General features: G+C 47.3%; 2 protein-coding genes across 6 annotated transcripts in view; one reads left to right on the top strand and one right to left on the bottom strand.

Annotated features, from left to right (window-relative positions):
- The first annotated feature begins 794 nt into the window (after nt 1–794).
- CPSF1 (cleavage and polyadenylation specific factor 1) lies at nt 795–18,888 on the top strand. Of its 2 annotated transcripts, none has more exons than XM_027857804.1 (38): nt 795–858; nt 2,609–2,782; nt 3,136–3,163; nt 3,295–3,437; nt 5,124–5,204; nt 5,583–5,734; nt 6,024–6,170; nt 7,867–8,006; nt 8,160–8,270; nt 8,431–8,524; nt 8,785–8,872; nt 9,064–9,201; nt 9,418–9,469; nt 9,594–9,688; nt 10,256–10,330; nt 10,538–10,618; nt 11,050–11,139; nt 11,720–11,830; nt 12,160–12,301; nt 12,450–12,628; nt 12,856–12,992; nt 13,077–13,251; nt 13,550–13,756; nt 13,875–13,964; nt 14,337–14,480; nt 14,586–14,738; nt 16,307–16,423; nt 16,583–16,673; nt 16,823–16,907; nt 17,010–17,151; nt 17,234–17,386; nt 17,475–17,651; nt 17,741–17,807; nt 17,924–17,971; nt 18,099–18,254; nt 18,342–18,471; nt 18,555–18,693; nt 18,802–18,888. In XM_027857804.1, the coding sequence occupies exons 2-38, from the start codon at nt 2,639–2,641 to the stop codon at nt 18,847–18,849; spliced, it is 4,350 nt and encodes a 1,449-aa protein (XP_027713605.1). In that variant the 5' UTR covers nt 795–858; nt 2,609–2,638; the 3' UTR covers nt 18,850–18,888. The 2 variants fall into 2 exon arrangements, with proteins under 2 accessions (XP_027713605.1, XP_027713606.1); XM_027857805.1 differs by lacking the exon at nt 795–858 and adding an exon at nt 1,514–1,534.
- Nucleotides 18,889–19,055: 167 nt separating this feature from the next.
- ADCK5 (aarF domain containing kinase 5) overlaps nt 19,056–25,279 on the bottom strand; it is a 36,150-nt gene continuing 29,926 nt past the window's right edge. Inside the window, exons 5-15 of one of the 4 annotated variants that reach the window (XM_027857807.1) lie at nt 24,389–24,589; nt 23,754–23,894; nt 22,653–22,766; nt 22,288–22,419; nt 22,039–22,122; nt 21,675–21,756; nt 21,506–21,584; nt 21,238–21,329; nt 19,918–20,170; nt 19,492–19,608; nt 19,056–19,377 (exon numbers count right to left, since the gene is read on the bottom strand). In XM_027857807.1, the coding sequence (XP_027713608.1) occupies nt 19,272–19,377; nt 19,492–19,608; nt 19,918–20,170; nt 21,238–21,329; nt 21,506–21,584; nt 21,675–21,756; nt 22,039–22,122; nt 22,288–22,419; nt 22,653–22,766; nt 23,754–23,894; nt 24,389–24,589 (1,401 nt within the window). In that variant the 3' untranslated portion in view covers nt 19,056–19,271. Of the gene's footprint in view, nt 19,378–19,491; nt 19,609–19,917; nt 20,171–21,237; nt 21,330–21,505; nt 21,757–22,038; nt 22,123–22,287; nt 22,420–22,652; nt 22,767–23,753; nt 23,895–24,388; nt 24,590–25,279 lie in introns of all 4 variants that reach the window. The other 3 variants (XM_027857806.1, XM_027857809.1, XM_027857808.1) reach the window with 3 other exon arrangements.

A 25,279-nucleotide genomic window follows, 5' to 3' on the forward strand; every position in this document is an offset into this window, starting at 1 on the left:
GACAGCTCAGCAGAGGATAAGAGAAATGGGAAGAGACATAAAGCCATGAGATCAACAAGAAGCCTCTTGCAAGTTGTTGTCATTTTTTTAGTTGTGTCAGACTCTCCCGTGACCCCATTTAGGGGTTTTCTTAGCAAAGATACTAGAGTGGTTTACCATTTCCTTCTCCAGCTTATTTTACAAAGGAGGAAACTGAGGGCAAGAAGGGTTAAGTGACTTGTCCAGGGTCACACAGCTAGTGTCTGATGTCAGATTTGAATTAAAAAAGATTCGTCTTTCTGGTTTCAAGCCCAGCACTCTATCCACTGGACCACCCAGCTGTCTGGTTTAAGACGCCACCTGGCTGGCAAGTTTAAGACGATAAGGGCCTGCACTAGGGTGGTGGCAGCCCCAGGCAGGCCAAACGGTTTAAGTACTTTTTAAAAGAAAAAAAAAGTTTTAAGTTTTTAGTAACGATTGAAAGAAGGAAAGAGGGCGCGCCCACACCCCGGGGCCTGCGAAAGAACCCAAGTGTCTCCCTCATCATTTATGCTCCCGTTACTTCGACGGGGGCCGCCAATACGCAGGTGCCGGGGAGAGGAGGTGGACGATCTTCCGGCCCGCGGCTTGTTCCGTCCCCCTGTTCTCCGGGATTAGACTGGCGGGGTGGGGGTGGGGCGCGGTGGCAGAGCCGGAACGTTTGTGCTAAGGTACCGCGAAGCGGTCGGAACACTTTTCTGGACGTCCCGGAGCTCGTTCTTTTCCCCATCTCTTCTACCCAACCTGCGGCCGCGAGCCCAACGGCAGCGGCCGGCGCGCGCCGGGAGCGAGACAGCGTGAGGCCACGTGAGGAGACGGAGGAGGCGGCGCGCGGTACAGGTGGGGGAGGGGAAAGAATGTTAGAGATAAGGGGCCCGGGGTCGGGGGCGGGGAGAAGATGGGGGAGTCCTGAAGGGTGGAAGGACAGAAGAACCCGGAGGGAGGGCAGCATTCTGGGGGGCAGTGAGGGCCAGGAGAGCTGGGGAGGGGGAGCGTCCTACGGGTCAGTGAGGGCCAGGAGAGCTGGGGGGGGGGGGGGTCCGGGGGGGCAGTGAGGGTCAGGAGAGCTGGGGAGGGGAAGCATCCTGGGGGGCAGAGAAAGGGAAGAGGGGAAAAGAGTTTAGGGAGGAAGGGAGGAGAGCACTGGGGGAAGGAGAAAATTAACAGTCTGGGGGTCCTATGGGGGATGGACCCTCAGAGGAGAGGAAGGACAATGAAGGAAGCATGGGACTGGGGGGAGAGGAGGAAAGGCCCAAGGAGTCTGAGAGAACTAGGCTTGGAGATACTGAGGAAAAACATAAAAGATGGGTTCTGGGAGAAGGCTTAGAATGAGGAAATTTGGGGGACTGTGAGGGAGCACTGGTCTAGAAAATCAGAGGACTGGGAGGCCACCATACCCAAAAAGGGAAATTAGCACCATGCCCAACACCTAATATTACATACTTATTGATGGCTTTAGGTTTGCAAAACACTTTACAAATATTATCCCATTTGATCCCTGCAACAACCCTGGGAGGTAGGTGCTGTTATTACTATTTTATAGATAAGGAAACTGAGGCACACAGGTTAAGTGACTGCCTAGGGTCACATAGCTAGCAAAGTGTCTGAGACTAAATTTGAATGTGGTTCTTCCTGACTCCAGGTTCAGTGCTCTATTCCCTTTGCCACCCTAGCTGCCTGATTTATTTATTGAGCACCTACTGTGTGCAGAACCCTGTAGGGGATATTGAGTTCTGAGGAATATGCAAAGTTTAGAGAAGAGAAATTCCTTGCCCGTATGGAACTTACATTCCTATAGGAGGATAAGACAAAGACACAGATACTTCTAATATGTAGTATTACATGCCAAATACATTAGAGAGGTACAAAGCAAATCCCTGCTTGAGGTGGGAGGGAAAATGGTAATTACAGACTAAATGGGGGAATCAGGGAAGGTTTCCTCAAGAAGATGGCGTTTGAGCTGGGCTTTAAAAGATGGTAGGATTTCAGCAAGTTTGTGAAGGTGAGGAAGTCACAAGGAAGAGCAAATTTAGGGAGAAAGATAAGCCCAGTTTTGGATAGGTTTTACTGAGAGCTGCTAGTGGGACAAACAGGTGCATATGTTTTGTAGGTAGTTGGAGATGTGGGTCTGAACTCAAAAGAGATACCAGGGCTGGAGACAGGAACCAGGTGCAGGAGAGGTGGAGAGGGAGAGCATCCTGAGGGTGAGGGTTGGGGGGGGAGTGAGAGACATGAGGGATGGAAAGCACTACAAGAGTTGTCAGGGTGGAGGAGATAACTATCCCTAGGAAGCATGGATATGAAGAAGTTAGCCTATGGGAAAAGTCAGGTTTCAGAAAGGAGTGTAAGGGTGATTGAAAATCCTGGGGACGGGGAGTATAGGGTTAGTGATAGCTGAGGGAGTAGGAGTAAGTATATGTGTAAGGGAGATCTGGATATAGCCTAGAATATAATCTCCGGGGGTGTTGTAGGACAGGGGTGATCGTATGTAGAATGTCAGTTGGCCCCCTGGACCTCTGAGAGGGTGACTGGGTCTGGCACATGGTGGTTATCAGTAACCATTCTAACCTCTCCCCCCTTTCGTTTATAGGTTGTGAGGCTCCTTCCCTCTGGCACCACTATGTATGCTGTGTACAAGCAGGCTCACCCTCCCACGGGGCTGGAGTTTTCCATGTATTGCAATTTCTTCAGCAATGCTGAACGCAACCTTGTGGTGGCTGGGACTTCCCAACTTTATGTATACCGGCTCAACCACGATGCTGAGGTAAACCCTTTTACTTCTCTATATTCCCATTCCCTCTTAGCATATTTCCACCTTCCACCACAATTACATCCCTTACCTCCTTGTCCCGAATACTTTGGATCTTTCCAAATTGATCTTGGAGAGTGTGTGTGTGTGTGTCGGCTTGGGCACTAAGCTAAATGGTTTGTTTGGTTTATTCTCTTCCTGAGTCTAGGGGTGGAGTGGTGAGTAGCAGTAGGAAAGATAATCCCAGTTGTTTAGGCTTCTGACCTTGATCCTCCTACAGACCATGAGGGACAGGGGGAGGGAAATCTGTTCTGCATCCAGGGGTGGGATAATGATCTGACTTCTCCTCTGTGTTTGTTTCTCCCAAGACTTCAGCCAAGAGTGATAGGAACGCAGGTAAGCAGCTGGGCCAGGGGGTGGAGAAAGGAAGATCTGGTGTCTTAAAGTCTCCAGAGGACAGTGTTGTCTGTGGACAGGACTAGATGTGTAGGTCCCTCACCACAATATACCTCTGCTTCTACTCCCAGAAGGGAAGTTACACAAGGAGCACAAAGAAAAGCTGGAACTGGTGGCCTCCTTCTCCTTTTTTGGAAATGTCATGTCTATGGCCAGTGTGCAGCTTGCTGGAGCCAAAAGAGATGCCCTCCTTCTCAGTTTCAAAGATGCCAAGGTGCCAGGGCCACTTGGTAGGGGTGAGGGGAAGGGGAGAACAAGGCAAAGGTGGTCTGCTTTCCCTCTCTGTGTTTCCATCTCTATAATAACAACAACATCCACATATTTTCTGGATATGTTGGGTATATTTGGATAACTATAAAAAGTTATTTTTTCTATCTCTGCAATAGTCAACAGAATATTAAATGTGAAAAAAATATAATAGCAGATAGTTACTAGACTTAGGACTATTTCCATCTGAACCCCATCAAAAAAGATGAGAATTTTTTTATATAATAATAATTTTGTTAGCACTTTAAAGTTTACAATGTACTGTTTGCATAACAACTTTTTGAGGTGTGACCATTATAATACCTACTTTGTAGATGAGAGAACAGACCCAGAGGGGTGTAAAGATCATAGAATTTAGAACTGGATGGGATCTTAGAGGTTATCTGGTATACAGGGTTTTAAACTTTTTTGTGTCATGGATCCTTTGGGCAGTCTGGTGAAACCTATGCACCTCTTCTCAGAATAAAAGCATAAAATAAAATACACAGGATTACATAGGAAATCAGGTTTTTTTTTTTAAATACCCTTATCAAAATACTTTTTGAAAAATTTGTGGACCCCAGATTAACAATCCTTATCTAGTCCAAATGCCTAATTTTACAAATAGAGAAATTTAGTCCCAGAGAAATAAAGGCACAGTAAATGACAGAGAGCTGATAAATACACGAGCACATCTCTTGACCTATGTCCAACATTCTTTAAACTCTTTCATGATGTCTTTCCATGATATGAGGTCATACATTCAGAGATTCAGGCCACAGTCCTGGGAAAGAGTAAATAAACAGGACAGTCCTCATTCCCCTACTTGAAATGAACTATGAGCTAAAAAACAGTGAAGGTATTGATCAGACTTCATGAAATTAATAACCCCATTTGGGTTATTTTACTAGACCAGAAATATAAAACACTGGCAATTCAGAGGGCTTTCATGAAGGAGGGATTAGGCTTTTTCTGTTTGGCCCCAGAGGCAAGAACCTGTGAGAACATTGGGTACAGAAAAGTGCATCTTGGCCCTGGATAAGAAAAAAATTTGTAAAAAGTTAAAGCAGTTCTACAGTGAAATGGACTTCCTTGAAAGCGCATAGTGGATTCTCTGAAGTGTTTCTGCAGAGACTTTTTAGGAATGTTGTAGTAAGAACTTTTGTTCAGGGATTAGGGTAAATGCCCTGCAAGGGGTCCTTTCCCTAGTTGACAATCCATGATTCTTGATAGGAGTTCCACAAAATACAGTTCTTTAAAAAAAACTGATGGCATCTGATTTGTAGAACACTTTCATGTTTACCCTGGTTGTCCAATTATCCCAGCTCATTACTCTCCAACCCTAGGTCAACTGACTCATGGTTCTTGCTTGTGGAATTAGGATGGGGAATAATGGAATGAGGGACCCTGACCTTGGATAGACCTCCCCTAGCCATGGTTCATAGGTGGGGCATAGACAAGGTTGACCCTGAAGTGAAATTTTGGATTTCCCATAGTGTTTCTGATTGAATTTGCTTTGCCCTCCTGGCCTCAAAGAGAGGTGATATTGTCAGTCTATTACCAGGGCATGGGTACAGAATCCCTGTGAGTGCCTGAGATGGTGTGAAGGGCTGAGAATGGAATTAACTTTTCTCTTTTTCCACCTGGTCTTCAGCTGTCAGTGGTAGAGTATGACCCTGGGACTCATGACCTGAAGACCCTCTCACTACATTACTTTGAGGAGCCTGAGCTGAGGGTAAGAGTCTTTGTGCCCCTTCCTCAGGCCCTGTGAATTGCCTCCTTCACCCTCCAGTACTTGGTTCTGTGTGGCTGTAGTTTCCTACCATCCTCAGGACGAACCTTAAAAGTAGGGGCCTCTGGGGCCTTTGAGGAGGGAATTAAATTGGAATCCTCTAAGTCAGTTAGGTAGGGGTTTCCCTTTCTCTACAACAGGAGAAATGTTTCTGTGTCTCAGATATATTCATTGTGGACCTGAATTGGTACTGGCCTTGACATTACCTTCCTGTCCCCCTTTACTCTTCTTCTCAGGATGGTGTTATATGGAACCTTGCACAGGTCCTGACAGGTGCTAACCTGGCCCTGTGTTCTCCCCCAACCCTTTCCCCCGTCCCAGGATGGCTTTGTCCAGAATGTACACACACCTCGGGTGCGAGTGGACCCTGATGGGCGCTGTGCGGTCATGCTGATCTATGGAACACGACTTGTAGTGCTGCCTTTCCGAAGGGAGACCCTGGCAGAGGAACATGAGGGGCTGGTAGGGGAAGGGTAAGTGTTGGGAAAGGGAGATTGAGGAATTCCTGGGGGCCTATGGAAAAGCTGGGGCCTGTGAATCTGGGGTTTCTCCATATGTTTGGAATTGGGCTTATTCTGGAACTCTTCTACCATTCTTGGCGCTCCTTGTTTTGCGGGTATGGACTTGGGTTTGAAGGGCAGGGGCTCCCCTGGTTGAGGAAAGATATATGGGTCCACCTTGGGCGCATGAGTTAGAATTGCCCACAATAGGGACCCCAGATGGAGCTCTCTCCTTCCTCCTCTCCTAAATCTCTCTCCCCAGGCAGAAGTCAAGCTTCCTGCCAAGCTATATTATTGATGTTCGGGCCTTGGATGAGAAGCTCCTGAACATTATTGATCTGCAGTTCCTTCATGGGTACTATGAGCCCACCCTCCTCATCTTGTTTGAGCCCAATCAGACCTGGCCAGGGTAAGGACTTTCCTTTGTCTTCTTTGACATTGTCAAGAAAATAATAGTGCCAGTAGACAAAAAAAATAGTGCTTTGGTGCCTTCAAAGTAAGTGCTTTACAGATACTCTCTCATTTAACCCTCACAAACCATTGAGATGGATACTGTAGATATTATTATCTCTGAGAAAAGGGAACTGAGGTTTAGATAGGTAAATACCTTGCCTGTGGTCACAGCTAATGAATGCCATGGGCAGGTTTTGGATTCTGCTCCTTTCCTAACTCAATCCAGCACTCTTTCCTACTATACTGCCACACAAAACAAGGCTGAGTTTGCCAGACAGTTACCATAGAGTTTTCCATTTCTCTAAGGGTCTTACTACAACAATGATTGGTGATGCTAACACCCAAATAATTGCCTGACATTTCTTTTCCCTGGTGTGGTTTTCTTCTGAATTGTCCGGCGATATAGTTGATTTTTTTTGTAGTTACATTGCATTCAGTTCACTACCTGATGCATTTAATGTCACAGGGAAGAGTTTCGGGGCAAAACTAAGAACAATAGGGCTTAGTGCAGAGAAGTACTTCGGTTCTATATAAAGAAAACTTTTCCAACAATCAGAGCTGTTCAAAAGAAGACTGGGCTGCCTTGGAAGGTAGTGAGCTTCCCATTATTGGAGGTCTTCAAGCAGAGCCTGAGTCAGGCAGTGTCCTCACTTGTTAGGAATGCTGTAGAGAGGATTTCTGCTCAGGTATGAACTAGAGGAACTCGGAGATTCTATGAAGTTTGAATTCTTAAGATTTCACCGAGAGAATACTTAAGAGTTTGGGTTTGAACCCAGTAAAGAAGTTAGTCTTTTCAATTTCTAGTCACTCTTTGATAGCTTTGGGAGTCTCAGTGATCTTACCAGGTTCCTTACTCTATTTCTTTTGAGAATAGAGCAGCCCCAGTCCCAGAACAAGTATAAACCTTCTGGTATTTGCTGTTGCCCTTCAAGAAGGTCTTGGTTGCCTGCTTAATTATAATTTTCCCATATTTGATAGCTTATACCACAGGGGCTTATATGACCATTGTTACCTCATGTGGCCTTGGGGGTCAGATATTTGCCCTCCACATTGCTGTTTACCACATTTCACTGTTAAGACTAGTTTTTGGATTGCACACAGCACCAATCTGAGATGTTTTAGAGATTTGACCTATACTTTGGCAGTTTCATTGTCTCTGGGGGCTATGACAAAGGCTTCTGGGTTACTTAGTAAATCAGGCCCTAGAGAAATTCTACAAAGGAGGTGCAGACACTGAGTCTAGCCCTGGTTGTTCTTAATTCAGTACTTGGGCTTTCTTTAATGGGCTTAACCTTCATTCCTTCTGAATATTTTCTACCTATCCAATTTGAAACAGCATTTAAACAAAGTTAAATAAGTTAAGTACATTACCACCCCTGTACTGATATATCTTTTGTGCCCTTGTTGCCCTCGGATGACTTTTACTCACCTCCCACTCTAACCAAAGGAGGGCTGTATAGCATGGCACATACCCCTCAAAATTGATGTGCTTCCTCCTTGATCCCTCCTCCCATGTCTTATGGTAGGTGGCTTTCTGGTAGGATACATGCTCCATGGTGAGCCTGAGGCCTTCTCTAGCACCCCAACCCCTACCCCCCCCAAAAAAAAGATGCTTATGGCAGCATCTGAGCCCCTATATTTTCTTTGGTCAGGCGTGTGGCTGTACGACAGGATACATGTTCCATTGTTGCCATCTCTCTGAACATTCTACAGAAGGTTCACCCAGTTATCTGGTCCCTCACCAACCTGCCTTTTGACTGTACCCAGGCTCTAGCAGTACCCAAACCAATAGGTGAGCAATGGGGCCAGGGGCCAATCCATTTCTCTAAAGAAGATTCCCCTCTCTTTGGGATGCTGGAATGTTGGGTGGGGTTGGGGGAGGCTGGCAGGAGGCTGGAGACTCTTTTCTGAGAAGCTCTGCCTGTCCATCTGCCTCTCCTTGCAGGTGGAGTAGTAATCTTTGCTGTCAACTCACTCCTCTACCTGAACCAGAGTGTCCCACCCTATGGCGTTTCCCTCAACAGCCTCACTGCTGGCACCACAGCCTTCCCTTTACGTGAGTCAACCTGGGAATGGAAGGGAGGTGCGGGAGAGATTGGAGGGAGTTGTGTACGGTGGGAGGAGATGAATAGAGTTGGAGGAAAATGGTCTAGATGGGAAGAGTTGGCACTTTGGGGGTGGGTTTTAAGTCACTGATGTGCTCTCTTTGCTTGTAGGCATGCAGGATGGAGTGAAGATCACCCTGGATTGTGCACAGGCTGCCTTTATATCCTATGACAAGATGGTCATCTCCTTGAAAGGGGGCGAGATGTGAGTGTGCTCTGACTTCTGGCCCCTCTCCCCCTGCCCTGCCTCTGATTCTGGCTCCTCCCTCCCCAGGTCTGGGTCCGAAGATTTGGGTTTGAGTCAGGCTCTGCTCTGGTGCTCACTGTTAGTACTCTTTTTGGGCCTCATTCCTTCCCTAATAGAATGAAGGGCACAGCCTAGATGATCTCTCAGGGCATTCAGTTCTAGATGTGGTGATCCAAGTAGAATTCTGTCCTTCTCCTGACTCTGCCCTCTCTTCCCAGCTATGTACTGACCCTCATCACAGATGGGATGCGTAGTGTCCGATCCTTTCACTTCGACAAAGCTGCTGCTAGTGTTCTTACCACCTGTGTGAGTTCATGTGATGAACATAGTCACTCCCTCCCTCCTGGAGACAGAGGGCTAGGGAGTATCCGTTATGGAGGAGAAGATAAACTGGTTGGGGGAGAGGATCCTGGAAAGCAGGGGGTGGGGAGTGGTCTCATAAGAATAGAAGGCTTTTGGCTCTCTGTGGAATATTCTCTTTTCTTTCATCTCCCCAGATGATCACCATGGAACCAGGTTACCTTTTTTTGGGCTCCCGTCTTGGGAATTCACTTCTACTCAAATATACAGAGAAACTACAGGAACCACCAGCCAGTGCTGCCCGAGAAGCCCCATCACGGGAGGTTTCTGACAAGGTTAGATTTCTTAGACCACATGAAGACACCCTGAAGACCTCCAGGTCAGTAGCAGAAAGGGACCTTAGTACAGAAACCTGGAGAACAGAAAGGGGTAGACATAACAAGATTTCCCACAATGCCCTTTGCTCTTTCCTCCCTATCCCCAGCTTGTGTTCTTATAGAGTAAGCCGTAAAGTATTACATAAATGTAAATTTTTGTTATTGTTTCCTCAGGACGAGCCACCTGTCAAAAAGAAGAGAGTGGAGTCCACGCTGGGCTGGGCAGGTGGTGGGGGACATTGGCCTGGCCTTGGGGGTGGGAATGAGGAAAGGTAGCTGGGATTCTGAATAGGGGTGGGAAATCTGATCCTGAGCCTGAGAGTGTCTAACTGACTGGGCTGATATTGCAGGTGGGAAGTCAGCTCCGCAGGATGAGGTGGATGAGATTGAGGTGTATGGCAGTGAAGCCCAGTCTGGTACTCAGCTGGCCACCTACTCCTTTGAGGTGAGAGAGGATTAGAAAGGGAAAGGGAGGTGCCCTTGAGATACCTTCGCCACACCCACCCACCCACGACTTTTCCATTTCTGCTTAGACATTGACTGAAGTGTGGGATTGGGTGAGTTGGGCCCTGAAACTGTGTTCGTCTTTCTGACTTCACGGTCCAAGATATTTATCTTGTCTCCTCGTAGTTTGTTGCCCCTTTGCCTTTAGTTCCTTCCCATTCCCCTTCTCAGTCTGTCTTCTTTCATCTGTACTGTTTTCTCATCTCGAACTTCTATCTCCTGCCCAATTGAGGGAGCATAGCAAGCTTGAGTACCTGACCTGGAATCAGGGAGAACTGGGTTCAAGTTCTACATCAAATATTTATGAATTGTGTGATACCAGGCAAGTCATTTTAACCTTTTGAGTCTTAGTTTCCTCATCTGTAAAATGAGGATGATAATAGGGTGTACCTCATAAGTTTGTTGGAACGATCAAATTATAATGTATGCAAGACACTTTGTAAACCTTAAAGCATTATATGGATGTGAGTTATTATTCTTATATCTCTGCTGCTTCTCAATTTGTCAGGTGTGTGACAGCATCCTGAATATTGGACCCTGTGCTAATGCTGCCATGGGAGAACCAGCTTTCCTGTCCGAGGAGGTATCCCACCTATTTTGGGCATTTTTCTTTTGAAGGGAGGCAGCTGGGGTTCTAACTCTGAGGTTAGTTTCATGGAACAGGGTTGGGGTCTTGAGCTAGGGAGAGGGAACCTGAGAGACAATGGATGACCAAGGTATTGCAGGCCATGCTGGGGACTAGTGGGGATCCTGTGACTGATGCTGTTTCCTTCTACTACCCGCTTTGCAGTTTCAGAACAGCCCAGAGCCAGATCTGGAAATTGTGGTTTGCTCTGGTTATGGCAAGAATGGAGCATTGTCTGTGCTTCAGGTGATGTCTGTTATCTTCCCCTTGGGGTGAGGAAGGGGAGGGGATGGTTCATAGTGAAGATGGACTTTCAGGGTAGGGCCCTTAAAAAGACTGATAGCAAAGGGGAAAGGTCTGGGGAAGCTGGCCCTGCACCCTGCGAAGGCCTGCAGCAGAGAGCGTGTGCTGTAGGTCTGGTACCGGTGCCATAGTAATCGCTACTCCTGGTCCCTCCCTGGGCTGCCTGCCTCTTGTTGGGCTGCCTGTGAGCAGCAGCTGGGAACACATGGAGATTTCTGGGGGAAAAGTCAGGAAGACTAAATCCCGACATGTACTGCTTCCTTCCCTACCTGTAACATGCCCCAGGAGGAGGCAGTGGGAAATGAGGAGGGCCTGAGGTGAACATATAGGGTACTACAGTCGATGTCTTCTCCAACAAATCTTTGCTCCTCTAGAAGAGCATTCGGCCTCAGGTGGTGACAACCTTCGAGCTGCCCGGCTGTTATGACATGTGGACAGTCATTGCACCCTTACGAAAGGAAGAGGTCAGACCCCTGCCCTTGGGAATCCCCCCACCATTCCTTTCTCCTAAGCCTTGTCAAAGCTAGCATGAAAGCTAGAGTGAGGCTCTACCCTTGGGTTGTTCCTACCTCATGCTTATTATTTTTTATTCTCCTTATCTCCTTCTGATGTTACTTTTCAATATTGGAGCTTAACTTAAGGTTGTATAAGCCAACAGATTAGGTTTGTTCTCTTAGGCATGGGTAAATGAGAATATAGTTTACTACATGGTCTAAGCACTTCTATAAAATGTAACTCTTAAAATGAAGAGTAAGAGAATTTAATGAATAACTGTTAATTACAAAGTAGGTAATTGACATCTTAAAATATGTTGGAATGGAAAAGGCTCTGTATTTGGAGTCAGGGGACCTGAGTTCAAAACCACTTCGTTACTCTACTGAGTGACCTTGGGAAAATCCCTTAAAACCCCCTTGATGTTTGTCTTTGTGTCCCATCTCCACCCCTTTCTTGCCACCCCATGTATGCCTCCTCTGCTGTCTGTTTCCTTCACCTTATCGTGGGTTCCCCAATCTCTTGTCTTCCTCTGTCTTCCTCTTCCCCCAGGATGAGACTACCAAGGGGGAAGGGGCAGAACAGGAGCCCAGCTCCCCAGAAACAGAAGATGATGGGAAGAGACACGGCTTTCTCATTCTCAGCCGGGAGGATTCTACCATGGTGAGGGGACAGTAAGGGGAGGAGGATTCTGATGTGGGATGAGTATGGGGTACTGAGAGACAGGTTGTTGTCTGAGAAAAGAACACTGAACTGTAAATGAAGAACCCAGGGTTGGAGTCCAGTTCTATTAGGTGAGCTTCAGCAAATCACTTCCCCTCTCGGGGCCTTGGGTTTTTTTTTCTGTAGAATGTGGGAGGCAAGATTAGATGATCTGCAAGTTCTTAGAGGTAATACCTATTTATAAATACCTTTTCAACTCTTCAGTTGGAAAGGGGTGGTTTTCAACCCTAGGCCTGAGGTCTAATGGCTTTTCTGTTCATACCCCCTAGATCCTACAGACAGGTCAGGAGATCATGGAGCTGGACACTAGTGGCTTTGCCACGCAGGGTCCCACTGTCTATGCTGGTAACATTGGTGACAATCGCTATATTGTCCAGGTGTCGCCCCTGGGTATTCGTCTGTTAGAGGGAGGTGAGAACTTTAGAGCCTAGGGTTGGGGATAAGACATGTGAGAAGCATAGAGGAGTAGTCAAGCCTGACTGCCTGGGCCTTCTCCTTTCTTAGTAGGGGGATTGGATCTGGCCTTGGGATGGTGATGGGTCTGTCACTTGCCTTGCAGTGAACCAGTTGCATTTCATTCCTGTGGATCTGGGCTCTCCCATTGTGCAGTGTGCTGTCGCTGATCCTTATGTGGTCATTATGAGTGCTGAGGGTCATGTGACTATGTTTCTTCTGAAAAGTGACTCCTATGGGGGAAGGAACCATCGCCTGGCTCTTCACAAGCCACCTTTGCATCATGTAGGGGAATGCCAATACTCTCTAACCCCTCTTTTCAATCATTGATCTCAGATCTAATTCCTTTTCTTTCATTTCCCCTTTCCCACCCCCACATAACTCCTGAAAATAATTGCTCTTGATTTTTCTTACACCCAAACCATATTCTTAGTCCTGTCTCTGACCACCAGTCGCCTTTCCCTTCCCCTCTGAGATGGGTGGGCTGACTTCTCATTCTTTCCGTATTACAGCAGTCAAAGGTGATCGCGCTCTGTGTGTACCGGGATGTCAGTGGGATGTTTACCACTGAGAGCCGAGCATCTGGGCCCCGGGATGAGCTGGGAGGCCGAGGGGGCCTGGAGGCTGAGGGCCTGGGACCTGAGATCAGGTACATATACGGAGAGGTACCAGGGCCATGAGCTAAAACTTTGAGTATGAAACCTGATTGTGCTTTATCACTGTCTGCCTTCAGCCCCACTGTGGATGATGAAGAAGAGATGTTGTATGGAGACTCCAGTTCCTTGTTCAGTCCCAGCAAAGAAGAGGCTCGAAGAAGCAGTCTCCCACCTGCTGACCGGGACCCTCCCCCATACAGAGCAGAGCCCACCCACTGGTGTGTGCTAGTACGAGAGAGTGGGGCCATGGAAGTGAGTGACCCTTGATCCTCCTCCCTCTTCCCCACTGACCTGGGTGTGCTAATGTAGGAGAGTGGGAGTACTTAGGTGTATTAACTCTTGACCTGAGCTCTGTGTTAATATAGGTCTGTGGGCCTCTGGACAGCAGTGATACCTACTATTAACCTCCACTGATATAGCTTCTTTGTGTTAATATGGAAGAGTGGGGATCCTCTAACTCCTACCTTTGTGGTCTTCATGCATTGATGCAAGAGGGTGGGAAGGAAAGGGCCTTATGGTCACTTAACCCCCTTTTTTCTCTTGACCTTAGATCTATCAGCTCCCAGATTGGCGCCTGGTGTTTCTAGTGAAGAATTTCCCTGTTGGGCAGCGGGTACTGGTAGACAGCTCCTTTGGACAGCCAGCCACCCAAGGTGACACCAAGAAGGAAGAGGTGACCAGGCAAGGGGAACTTCCTCTTGTTAAGGAGGTATTACTGGTTGCCCTGGGTAACCGTCAGACCCGCCCCTATCTGCTGGTGAGTTTTCATACACAAGACTCCCCCTTTCCCCTAAATGATTTCCATTATTGCCAGGAGCCTTGAGTTTTCCCCACCCTCCAACCCTAACAGCCTCTTCCCTCAATACTCCCCTTAGGTTCATGTAGACCAGGAACTGTTGATCTATGAGGCCTTTGCCCATGACTCCCAGCTTGGTCAGAGCAACCTCAAAGTGCGATTCAAAAAGGTACCTGAGCCCCTAACTCCTCTACTTCATTCTCAGCATAAGCTATAACGTGGGTCAACCCATTATGGGGCAGGGCCAGGGCAGCACCTAGACTGTGTGAGAAGACACAACTCACATACAGAAATAATAGTGGTCAGGGAAAGCTTCATGGTGATGCCAGGGGTAGGGATGGTCCTAGAAGCTAAGTCTTGAAGAATAAATAGTGTTTGGAGCAGAAAAAACACTGGTAGAAATCTCTTATCTCCCAGCGTCTAGATGCGAGTATCCTCCTTAAGGGTCATACTACCTGGGAACTACTTCTGGTATGACAAGGTGTTCTCTCCACCTTTCCCACCCTCACTGCCTTCCCCTTTTCTTTTTTCCATGCTTTAGGTCCCCCACAACATCAATTTCAGGGAGAAGAAACCAAAGCCATCAAAGAAGAAGCCAGAAGGGGGTGGAACTGAAGAGGGTGCTGGTGCTCGGGGCCGTGTGGCTCGATTCCGTTATTTTGAAGATATTTATGGCTATTCAGGGGTCAGTGGGACATGGGGGGAGTGAGGGAGGTTCATCACATGAGGGGTGGTCAGTGGGACAGGCTGGAAGCTTTAGATGAGGTCTGAAATGTTCTCCCTTACCAAGGTGTTCATCTGTGGTCCCTCACCCCATTGGTTGCTGGTGACTGGTCGGGGAGCCCTTCGATTGCATCCCATGGGTATTGATGGCCCCATCGACTCCTTTGCCCCTTTCCACAATGTCAATTGTCCAAGGGGATTCCTGTACTTCAACAGACAGGTAGGAATGGAGGAGGAACAAAAAGTCCTTCATACATCCCTCCCCTCATTCTTTCCCATACATGGGTCATTGTCACTCAGACATGGTATTTCTGCATCTAGTCCTTTCACATGACTGCCAGACTGCTCTTTCTGTAGCACCACTTTGCCATGACTCTCTCCAGCTTGCAAATCTTCAGAGCTTCCTTGAATTCTGCAGGATATGGCCTTTAAAACTTCTTAGCTTTACTCTTGAGACCTTGCTCAGTCTGATCTCAATCTATTCTTCCTATCAGGGCTATCCCAGACATGCCATGTTTACAAAAACATGTCATCTCCATGTTTTTGCTCACACTATGCTTCTAGATCTTCAACAATCCTGCATACTAGGTCTAGCCCCATTTTCCTCAGCTCTAGGAAGTCTTTCCCAACTACTTTATGTATTATTCTTCTTCTTAACTCTCATACCTCTGATTCCAAGTCTAGACTACACAATCTAGCACTGAATTATGTAGTCTTGGGTTTTTTTTTCTGTTATGCATGTGCAGCTTGTCTCCAACTAGACTGACCTCCTTGAAGGGAGGGCCCTCATCTTCTCTTGTCTCCCAGTTTACCCAGAAAACTAGGGACGTTGCAAGAAGTGTATGCTTTGGAGTGAGAACAAGTTCTCTTTTGGAAATGTAGCATTTGAGATGCCTGTGAAACATCATTTGAATGAGGAAATCTCTCCAGAGGTTATTTTAACTGGGAGTTGATGAGATCACTAAGAGAATTCAGAGACGATGACCCAGGACAAGGCCTGGTAGGGGAAGGGAAGGGTTACATACACTTGAAATATCAATGGCAGTTCAGCAAAGAGACTATAATGGCCAGACAGGTAGGAGAAGCAGTGCTATGGAAATCCAAGGAGTTTGAGTATTGAGGAAGGGGTGATTAGCAGTGCCTAATGTTGCAGAAAGGTTAAAAATGACTGAGAAAAGGCCATAGGGCTTGTTGGGAAGCTTGTAGAGAACCAGTCTCATTGAAGTGGTGAAATTTGTGAGAAGGAAGAAAGGAAAAGAAATGGAGACAAGGAGATTTCTCTGGAGTTTAGTTGTGAAGAAAAAGATATAGAAAACATTACAGTCAAGTGAAGGGGTTTTTTGGTTTGTTTTTAAATTCTGGGAGAGACCTCAGTGTATTTACAAGCAGCAAGAAAGGACCCAATATGGAGATTGAAGATAAGTCGGGGAGGCGGGTCACAAGGACAATTGAAGGGGAGTTCTTGGAGAAGATGGGATCAGGGGTATAAAGAAATACAGTGGTGGGTAACTGGCTACCTCAGAGGCCGAAGCACAGGTGGATACTGATGTTTCAGACTATAGAAGATGAGAAAGCTCATGGTAGATCACATCTTTTTTTTTTTTTTTTTTTTTGGTAACGTAAGAGGGGCTACCCCACGAAGTAGATTACTAATTAACTGAATGGGAACCTGGGTGGGGTAATACCTATTTTTTAAATCATATGGAGGTGGGTCAGAGGGGCATGGAAGGCTGTGCCCAGGTCAAGGACCAACCTGCCTGATTCCCTTTCCCTTTCTGGATTCCCCAGGGAGAGCTTCGGATCAGTGTGCTTCCAGCCTATTTGTCCTATGATGCTCCCTGGCCAGTAAGAAAGATCCCATTGCGATGCACAGCTCACTATGTTGCCTATCATGTGGAATCCAAGGTTAGCACCTTCTCCCCCTGCCTCCTCACTTAACTACTCACCTAAACCATACCTGGAGGTGCCTAGAACAAAACCCCCTATATCTCTTTGAAGAATTTCCTCACTTCTGCCCCTTACCTAATACCCCTTAACCCTGCTTCCTCCAAACAAACCAAATAGGTTTATGCTGTGGCCACCAGCACCAATGCCCTATGCACTCGCATCCCTCGAATGACAGGCGAAGAGAAGGAATTTGAGACAATAGAGAGAGGTTAGTGATTTGACCACCTAGCTTTCCCTTTTTCTTCCCCTCACATCTTCCACAACCCCATTGGCTCCTATCTCCAATGAATGTACTGTGTCCTCTAAGAGTAATGGGACTGGGGGAAGGGCTGACTATGACTCCTTTTGTCGTCCTAGATGAACGATATATCCACCCCTTGCAGGAGGCCTTCTCTATCCAGCTTATCTCTCCAGTCAGTTGGGAGGCTATCCCCAATGCCAGGTCAGACCTTGGATCAGAACTTCCCCATCCACTTTTCAGCCCTCTTGGTATCCCTTTAGAATAGTGTTTAGAGTATCCAGTGTTTCTGGGTGTTCTCTGCAGGATTGAGCTGGAGGAATGGGAGCATGTGACCTGCATGAAGACAGTATCCCTTCGCAGCGAGGAGACTGTGTCTGGCCTCAAGGGCTATGTGGCTGCTGGAACCTGCCTCATGCAGGGGGAGGAGGTCACATGCCGAGGCAGGGTAAGCAGCCATGTACACTACAAGAGGGACGTGATTCTGGTAATTGCTGGCCTTGAATCTTTAAATTGCCTACCTCCCACAGATTCTCATTATGGATGTGATTGAAGTAGTTCCAGAGCCAGGACAGCCACTGACAAAGAATAAGTTCAAAGTGCTGTATGAGAAAGAGCAAAAGGGCCCAGTGACAGCTCTCTGTCACTGCAATGGCCACCTGGTGTCAGCCATTGGTCAAAAGGTAATGACTCTGTGTAACTCTGGAGTGAGGCTTAGGCTGAAGGGGATATACTCTGACCAAGCCACCCTCCTCTTCCCTGTTTCCCCAGATCTTCCTGTGGAGTCTTCGGGCCAGTGAGCTGACAGGCATGGCTTTCATTGACACACAGCTCTATATTCACCAGATGATCAGTGTGAAGAATTTCATCTTGGCAGCTGATGTCATGAAAAGCATTTCTCTGCTTCGTTACCAAGAGGAGAGCAAAACCCTGAGCCTGGTGTCCCGGGTATGGGACTGAGGCACACAGAACCTAGGAGGGGATGGGAGGAGGGTTGGGGCCCACAAGAGGAGATGCTAAGCTCAATTTACCCCCAGGATGCCAAGCCCTTGGAGGTGTACAGTGTGGATTTCATGGTAGACAGTGCTCAACTTGGCTTTCTGGGTGAGTGAACCTGGAACCCAAAGGGGTGGAAAGGACGTTTCCTAAGATAGTTTGCAAGCAATTTGACTTGGGTCTGTTGACTCTTCCCTTCTGCCCCTCCCCCCCCCCCGAAACAGTGTCAGACCGGGACCGCAACCTCATGGTGTACATGTATCTGCCTGAAGGTGAGTATGACTTTCCCACAATCCTGACTGTAGGAAGCCACTGAATCACTGCTCTTCATCCATCCCAGGGGTTTTTGAGGGAGGTGGGAGGAGAGAAGAAAATGACAGTTTATCTCCCTGATCCTAGCCAAGGAGAGTTTTGGGGGGATGCGGCTGCTACGACGGGCAGATTTCCATGTGGGTGCCCATGTGAATACGTTCTGGAGGACACCATGCCGGGGGGCAGCAGAAGGGCCTAGCAAGAAATCCATTGTCTGGGAGAACAAGCATATCACATGGTTTGGTGAGTTAGTCATTGAGAAGGGAAGGGTAGGGGAGAGGTCTTATGCCAGGCCTTTGGTTAATAATGCCTGCCACATCTTTCTTCCAGCCACATTAGATGGTGGCATTGGGCTCCTATTGCCCATGCAGGAGAAGACATATCGGCGGCTACTGATGTTGCAAAATGCCCTGACCACTATGCTGCCCCACCATGCTGGCCTCAACCCCCGTGCCTTTCGGTGAGATTCTACCACCCCTTTCTAATAACCTTCTTACCCACCTCTTTCCTTAAATGACACTTTTTAATCTCCCCAAAATGCAGGATGCTTCATGTTGACCGTCGCATCCTACAAAATGCTGTACGCAATGTCCTTGATGGGGAACTCCTTAATCGTTATCTCTACCTTAGCACCATGGAACGTGGAGAGCTTGCCAAGAAGATTGGAACCACACCTGACATTGTAAGCGTCTTTCCCAGACTCTCAATTTATTGCCATGTATCTGTCTATCTATCTGTCTGCCTGTGCCTTACCCATACCATACCCAATCCTTTGTCTCTGTCCTTCCAGATTCTGGATGACCTATTGGAGATTGACCGTGTTACAGCTCATTTCTAGTTGCCCCTACTCCAAATACACACTTTTGGATAAAGAAAAGAGGTTTTGTTTTAAGGAAACTAAAGGGTGTGGGGATGTGTGTAAGAGTATTAGAGTTTTACTTATTTTCTGTGAAGAAGCTGCCATGGGATGAAGTAAGAGGGGCCTTCCTATCATTGAAGACTCTGCTCTTAACACCCTGTAATCAAGGAAGTTGCAGTTGGAGGTTGAGCATTGTATCCACTCCTTTATTCTGTGTCCTAATGGGCCTCCTCTGCCTTAGTCCGAGCAAGTAGAGAGATACTTGTCTGTCATCTCCCTGTTCTTGGCCACTTGACTCCTGTGGGTCTTGCTGCCCTGGTGGCTGATGCCTACTCCTCCTTTCTTTGTTGAAGGAGGTGAATCTGTGCAGCTGAGGGTGGGTATGACAGGGCCACCCAGACCTAGGGCTCCATTTTCTTGAATATCTCCTCGGGTTCAGGCATGACACCCAGGTAAACCAGGAATTTGATGATCATGGAGGTTAGGTGCATTGATAACATCTCCAACCTGGAGCCAGGAGAGAGAGTTAAAGGTGGGACCTAGCAATGACTCCAGCCCCACCATCATTCCCCTTCCCATTCCCCTCCCTCTCTTTCTCAGAAGGGTTGTTGCCCATCTCACCTGAGGACAATTTCAAACTTGAAGCTCTCCCATGTGACCTTGACCCAATTCACAAGGCGTCGGTAGAAGGTACCTCGAGTCTGCTCTCCCACCAGGCGGCTCCAGCTCCTTACAGCACTTTACCACCACCCCCAAAAAAACCCCATAGCATTAGCATTTTCTCTCCTTTGTATACATTCTTTGCTACTCCATCCTTTTCTAGACCCCGGACTTTCCCTTCAGTAGGAAGTACTAAGACAGCCAAGCAACCCATCATTCCCCCCTCTGCTTTGAATTTTTGGTGGGTGGTAGGCTCAGTAGCTATTAACTATCCAGGCTCCTTATTTTATTGTGTTAGCCCAACACTTGGTTTAATTGCCTGTATTGAGATAGAGTATGGGCAAGTCCCATCCCTTCTTTGGCCTTCTGTCTTCCAACGGCACAAACCTTTTAGCCATGAGGAAGTAACGGTCCACAGGGGCCTTCAGGGTCATGGTGATGGCACGTACGGTGTTGATGTTGCGCAGGACAAGCAGCATGGGGCGGGGCAAGGCCTTCAGCACCTCCATGATTCGGGCAAAGTGTTCTTGGGCCATTTCCTGCATGTAAGCTGTCTCTGCATGGCTCAGCATGCCAGACTGCCACAATTGCTCCATATGAATTGGTCTTTGCATTAGGATTTCACAGAACAGGAAGTAATCTTGGGGTATGGGAAGGAAAGGGGATGTTAGACATGGGGGATGGGGAGAATGTGACAGCTGTCTTAAAGTACTGTAAAGCAGAATTGTTAAACTCAAAGCCCAGCCTGAACCAGATTACAATGTAACTGGGAAATGTTTAACAAAATAGCAACATTATCTAAGTCATCAATATGGCATTTCTATTTGAGTTTTGCACCTCTGCTTTAAAGACTGTTGGGAAAGAGGGATTAGCCTGATTCTGGTGTGCAGTGAAGATATAGAATAAGAAGTTTGCCAAGGTAGAGTTCAAGTGAAGACACCGCCTTACAATTATCATTATTCTTTTTTTTACAACAATGTATAAAAAAAATAACTCTGGTGGGTTCTTCTGCCAGGTAATGCAACACAGGAAGAGAAGAATTTCCAAAGTGCTTAGGTGTTTGTGAGTAACAAAAGAAACCTAGGACAGGACTTTTTCCTTCCTTTGACACCTATTCCCTTTATGTTAAATGAGGGGACTAGACTGGAGTTCCTGCTAGGTTCAGCCAAGCAGTAAAGTCTACCTAACCAGGAGAACTTCCTTGTAACATAAAGAGGTCTTAATCAAGTTTAAAAGGTGAGTTAAGGGCAGTACCCCCATCAATACTGAGCAGAGATCCAGAGTTATGTTAAAAAGTAGAAGGAACTATCTAAAGCAGAGAGGTGTCAAACATGTAGCCCACCACATTCTGAGTATGTCCTGAATCAAATTAAAATGTAATTGGGAAATATTTAAAAATGGTACTAAAAAAATAAATAAAAACATACTAAAACACCAGCGACATATTGATAATGGCATGGTCTAAACACTCAGATGTCTGGAAAACTTAATTGTGCACTCCACTTTCATATAACGATTAGTCATTCTGATCACAGCCCTGTATCAATACTTAGAATCATTTGTGTTGACCGCCTGTGTGGAAAACCTGACTGCTTGTTTGAACCCCAATCTCAGAAATCCAAGCAACACTTTCCAACCAACTAGAGGCAGTTTAGGGTACACTGGTGGTAAGCCCACCCCTCAACATCACCTCATCCCCTTTCTTACCTTCAACACCAAGCTCAGCAGAATGCTTCTTCATGGCTGCATCATCCCGCAAGATAATGGCCCGCCATAGTTGGCACAAGGCCAAGCGATCCCTGGGAAGGGTGTGGTGTTGGTGCGTGTGACCCCTTCTGGCCAGATTAGACATTCCACCCCTTGTTCCCCACAACTTTATGGTCTCTGGGGGCCCACAGAGGTGATCCAATACAGATAAATGATTCTTTCCTCTCTCCCCCCAGGACTAGAGTACTACCATAGGTATGGATCTTACTTCTTATCCAGGAACTGGTAGAGGCCATGATCCAGCAACACCAATTCTGCCTGCCCATCTGAGCCTTTCCGTACCAATACTAAGAGAGAATATGGGTGGGGAGTACCTAAACTTAGCCCAACTTTAAATGGCCAGACTAATCTTTTCCCTCTCAAGAGTGGCATCTTACCATTTCCAGGGTGGGGATCTGAGTGGATGAAGCCCGTATAAAAGATCTGTTCAGCAAATACTCGGATCAATTTAGATGATATCTAAAAGAGTGGGTGCCCATTAAGAGGTGAGAATCACTTCCTCTAAAGCAGAAATGGGGCATCCCCAGCATTATCAGGGATGGCACAAGTCTCAACCCTCCAAACTACCTCTGATGATAAAATGTCATAAAAGACACAGATAAATCCTGCTCTTCCTTTCATATATTAATTTTGCAAACAACTGTGTTTAGAGTATGTTCCTGCCCTGATGGAGATCAGTCTAATAGATAAAATGCATAGGTCATGTGTAAATTACAGAAGTGCAGACAAACAGGTTCATACATCACTCAAACTGAGCCCCTGGTTCTGGATCTCTTCCACGTTGTTGACCTTACAGCCATTACAAAAGTCAGCAGTCAGCACCCTCTAGAAATTGGGAGACAAGGTCTGATAAGCAGGCCAGATCTGCCCAGCCTGAGAATAGTAAGGTGGGGGAGGGTCATTAGAAGACCTAGTTTGGGTAGGATAGAGTAAGTTGTGGAAGGGAAAGAAGATCCTGAATTAGTTCTCAGGGAACCTGAGGGCTCAAACCTTGCTGGACTTGTCCCAGTGAACACGGGGCACTACTATGTAGCCAAAGTGCTTCAGGTCATCGGCACAGCGCTCCGAGTTCCGAGCCTCATTCTCAAAGTCCAGTTCTTGGGCCAAGGTCCCTTTTAGGTCCTGAGGTGGGGAATCCAAGAGGGGCAGGTATCAATGCAGGGACTGGGTTGTACGTGGGGAGGATGTGATAAGGGAGTCCCCAAGGTAGAATTGTAGCAAATTCAGAACATCTCAGAAATGGAGGTTGTTACCTCATTAGACTGGAGTCTCCCTGAAGCCTAGGTAAAGCTATATTTTCCACTCCCTCTCTAGTGCCATGTGCAATGCATTGAAGGGGCTGGGGCCAGAGCTACCTTGAGGACCCAGCTGAAGCCAAAGCTGGGATGCATGAACTCGATGATCTGCAGCAGGAGCTCAAGGGTGTGGATGTCCCCGTCAAACCTGTCCCTTAGGTCAATGTACTGCACCTGTACTGGATGCAGGGGTTGAGTCATCTTCTGCCTCATCAACACACACTGACCTCTCCTGTCCCACCTCATTTCAGAATCCCTCCCTTCCTTCAACAAATAGTCCAGGGACCATCCTATTTAAAGCCTTTCTTGATTCCCCATTATAATTGCTCTCATTCCTTGAGTTATCTTTTATTTCCCACCTAGCAGAGGGATCCCATTTACAATCTGGAAATGGTCTTAGGTCAGTTAAGGAAAGGCTAAACAGTGTGGAATTTGCTTGTGAATGGACCAGCTTAGAAAAAGAAGAGCAGTGGGGGCTGAAACAGTCCAACAAGACTTCCTAGTAGTAGTGGGCCTGGAGTTAAATGGGCCCTGGACGACAAAGGAGGAGGGAAGGCATTCCAGACATGATTGGGGATAGTGAGGAAAATTAGGAAACGGGTGGATACAACAGGAAAGGATGGGAAGGACCATATCATAGAGGAGCCTTGAATACCACTTCTATGAGTAATGGGCAAGTATTAGTGATCTAATGAAAGCAGCCTTTCAGTTCAAACTAGTGCAGCTAGAGGAGATGGGGAGGCCAGGTAATAGGCTACTGTATGCTATGTGAGATAAAGAGTACCATGTAATAGATTCAAGAGCAGGACTGGAGTCACAAGAGCTGTGTCTGAATCCCAACTCTCTTGCACTTAGATAAGTCAACCTCTCTCAGTATCTGTTTTTCTCCTCTGCAAAATTCACAGTTAGATTCTACATGATTTTTAATGATTTTCAACAATAACATTCTGTAAGATCCTGTGATTTCAGGGTCCACAGGTGCCAGAGACTGTCCTAAACTGACCTGTATGCCTGTCTAAGCTGAGTAAGAACTAGATGTGCTGACAGCATATAAGTGGTATTGAGCTGCCTTCCTAGTGATCCTCATGGTCCCTTCTACTAGTCCCAAGTCTTTGGGCAGCGCCCAGGGACACTCAAGGGGTACCCCACATATACACACACCTTCACGGCCACCTCTGTGCCATCCTTCAGCTTTGCTTTGTGCACCTGGGCCAGGCTGGCTGCTGCTACAGGCTCATAGTCAAATTCCTGGAACACCTCATTGGCTGGGGCCTGGAAATCCTCCAGGAACAGCTCATCCACCTGCAGGGGAAAGGGAGCCCAGTCCAGGGACGGTCTTCCACACTCTGCCTCAGGCCTATTTTGGCTCATTGGCCTCCTTTCTTATGATTACTAATAGCATCCTAGTCAAGCAACAAGGTAATGTTTTCAAGGCCTCAACACTCTCCCTCTATCCCCCTGCCCCACAACCTTCACATGGGCCATCCCCCACTGTCTTCAACATCTAGCTCAAAATGCCCTCCTCCAAGAAGTCAAGTCTACTTAGGCTCCCCAGCTTTAGAAACTCCCTTCCTCCCAGGACCCTGAACACTTGTATCTCCCACAGCTCTTGGTCCATCAAGAGTCAGAAAATTCCCAGAAGGCAAAGCCTATACCTTCAGTTGCCTCTATAAGTCAACTCTCCCCAGTGCGTAGCATGGGGCTGGAGCTCTTCACAGCTGATGGCGTAAGAGTTAGCCCTGACCACCCAGTTCCACCCCACTCCAGCCAATCCCTGAAGCCCAGGGGCTGCCAACCTCTTTGTAGCCCCGAGTGAGGGCTTTGTCCTCCAGCAGGCGAAGGGTGGTGATGTACTCAGGAGGGAGCAGGTGGTTAAAGGAGCAGAGTCCCTGGCCCAGCTTCACATAGAGACCTCCATTGAGGATGGCTCCAGCCACCAGAGCATCAGCTGCCCGCTGGTGACACGCTGACATCACCTCCATGTAGCCAGGGCTGTTCTGGCCACAGGGACAGAGAGAAGGGATGGGGGAGGGGGTGTCTGCCCCTCCTCAAACCCCCAGGGACAACCCTAGGATGGCTTCCATCCTAGCCAGAGAACTTCCTTGGCTTCCCTCTCCCACCTTCTAGCGTCCCTCCCTCTGTCTTTATATTCACTTAATCTCTCTGGTATATTTCCATATCTGTAAGATGAAAAGGTTGGACGAGGTAGTCTCCAAGGTCTCTTGCAGCTCAAAAACCTAGCATTTCATCTTCTCCCTCCTTTATGCCATAATTCAAAACCATCTCCTAAGGGAAGAGTTTCCTGATCAATCAAATTCAATCCACACCCTCACAGGAAGATTGTTAGAGTTCAGAGGGGCCTTAGAGAGTCCAGCGTCCTCATGTTACAGGAGGAAACTGAGGCCTAGAGAAGTCAAATTACTTTCCTGAGGCCACACAGCAAGTTACTACAGAACTGAGCTTGGTCTATTGAGAAGAATCACGGGCCCTGGACTCAGGACCTGAGTTCAAATCTCATTATTCCATGACATCGAAGCCTATTTTCTCCCACTACCCCATGCTGCCTCCCACCCAGAAGGAAGCTTGATTGATGACTTAGCCTTCCAGGGACACAAAGGATAAAACAGCACAACTAATCCAAACTGAAATGTTGACACTACTTGACCTCTCCAGGGCACTAGAGAACC

Source organism: Vombatus ursinus, unplaced genomic scaffold (genome assembly GCF_900497805.2).
Source record: "Vombatus ursinus unplaced genomic scaffold, bare-nosed wombat genome assembly UNPS02012319.1, whole genome shotgun sequence".
Taxonomy (NCBI): Eukaryota; Metazoa; Chordata; class Mammalia; order Diprotodontia; family Vombatidae; genus Vombatus; species Vombatus ursinus.

Bases quoted from the DNA above. Each gene is read 5' to 3' on its own strand.
- CPSF1 (XM_027857804.1), top strand. From the start codon at position 2,639: ATGTATGCTGTGTACAAGCAGGCTCACCCTCCCACGGGGCTGGAGTTT. The intron at 13,965-14,336 runs GTACCTGAGCCC...TCCATGCTTTAG, and splicing joins TCAAAGTGCGATTCAAAAAG to GTCCCCCACAACATCAATTT. The intron at 17,972-18,098 runs GTGAGTATGACT...CCCTGATCCTAG, and splicing joins GTACATGTATCTGCCTGAAG to CCAAGGAGAGTTTTGGGGGG.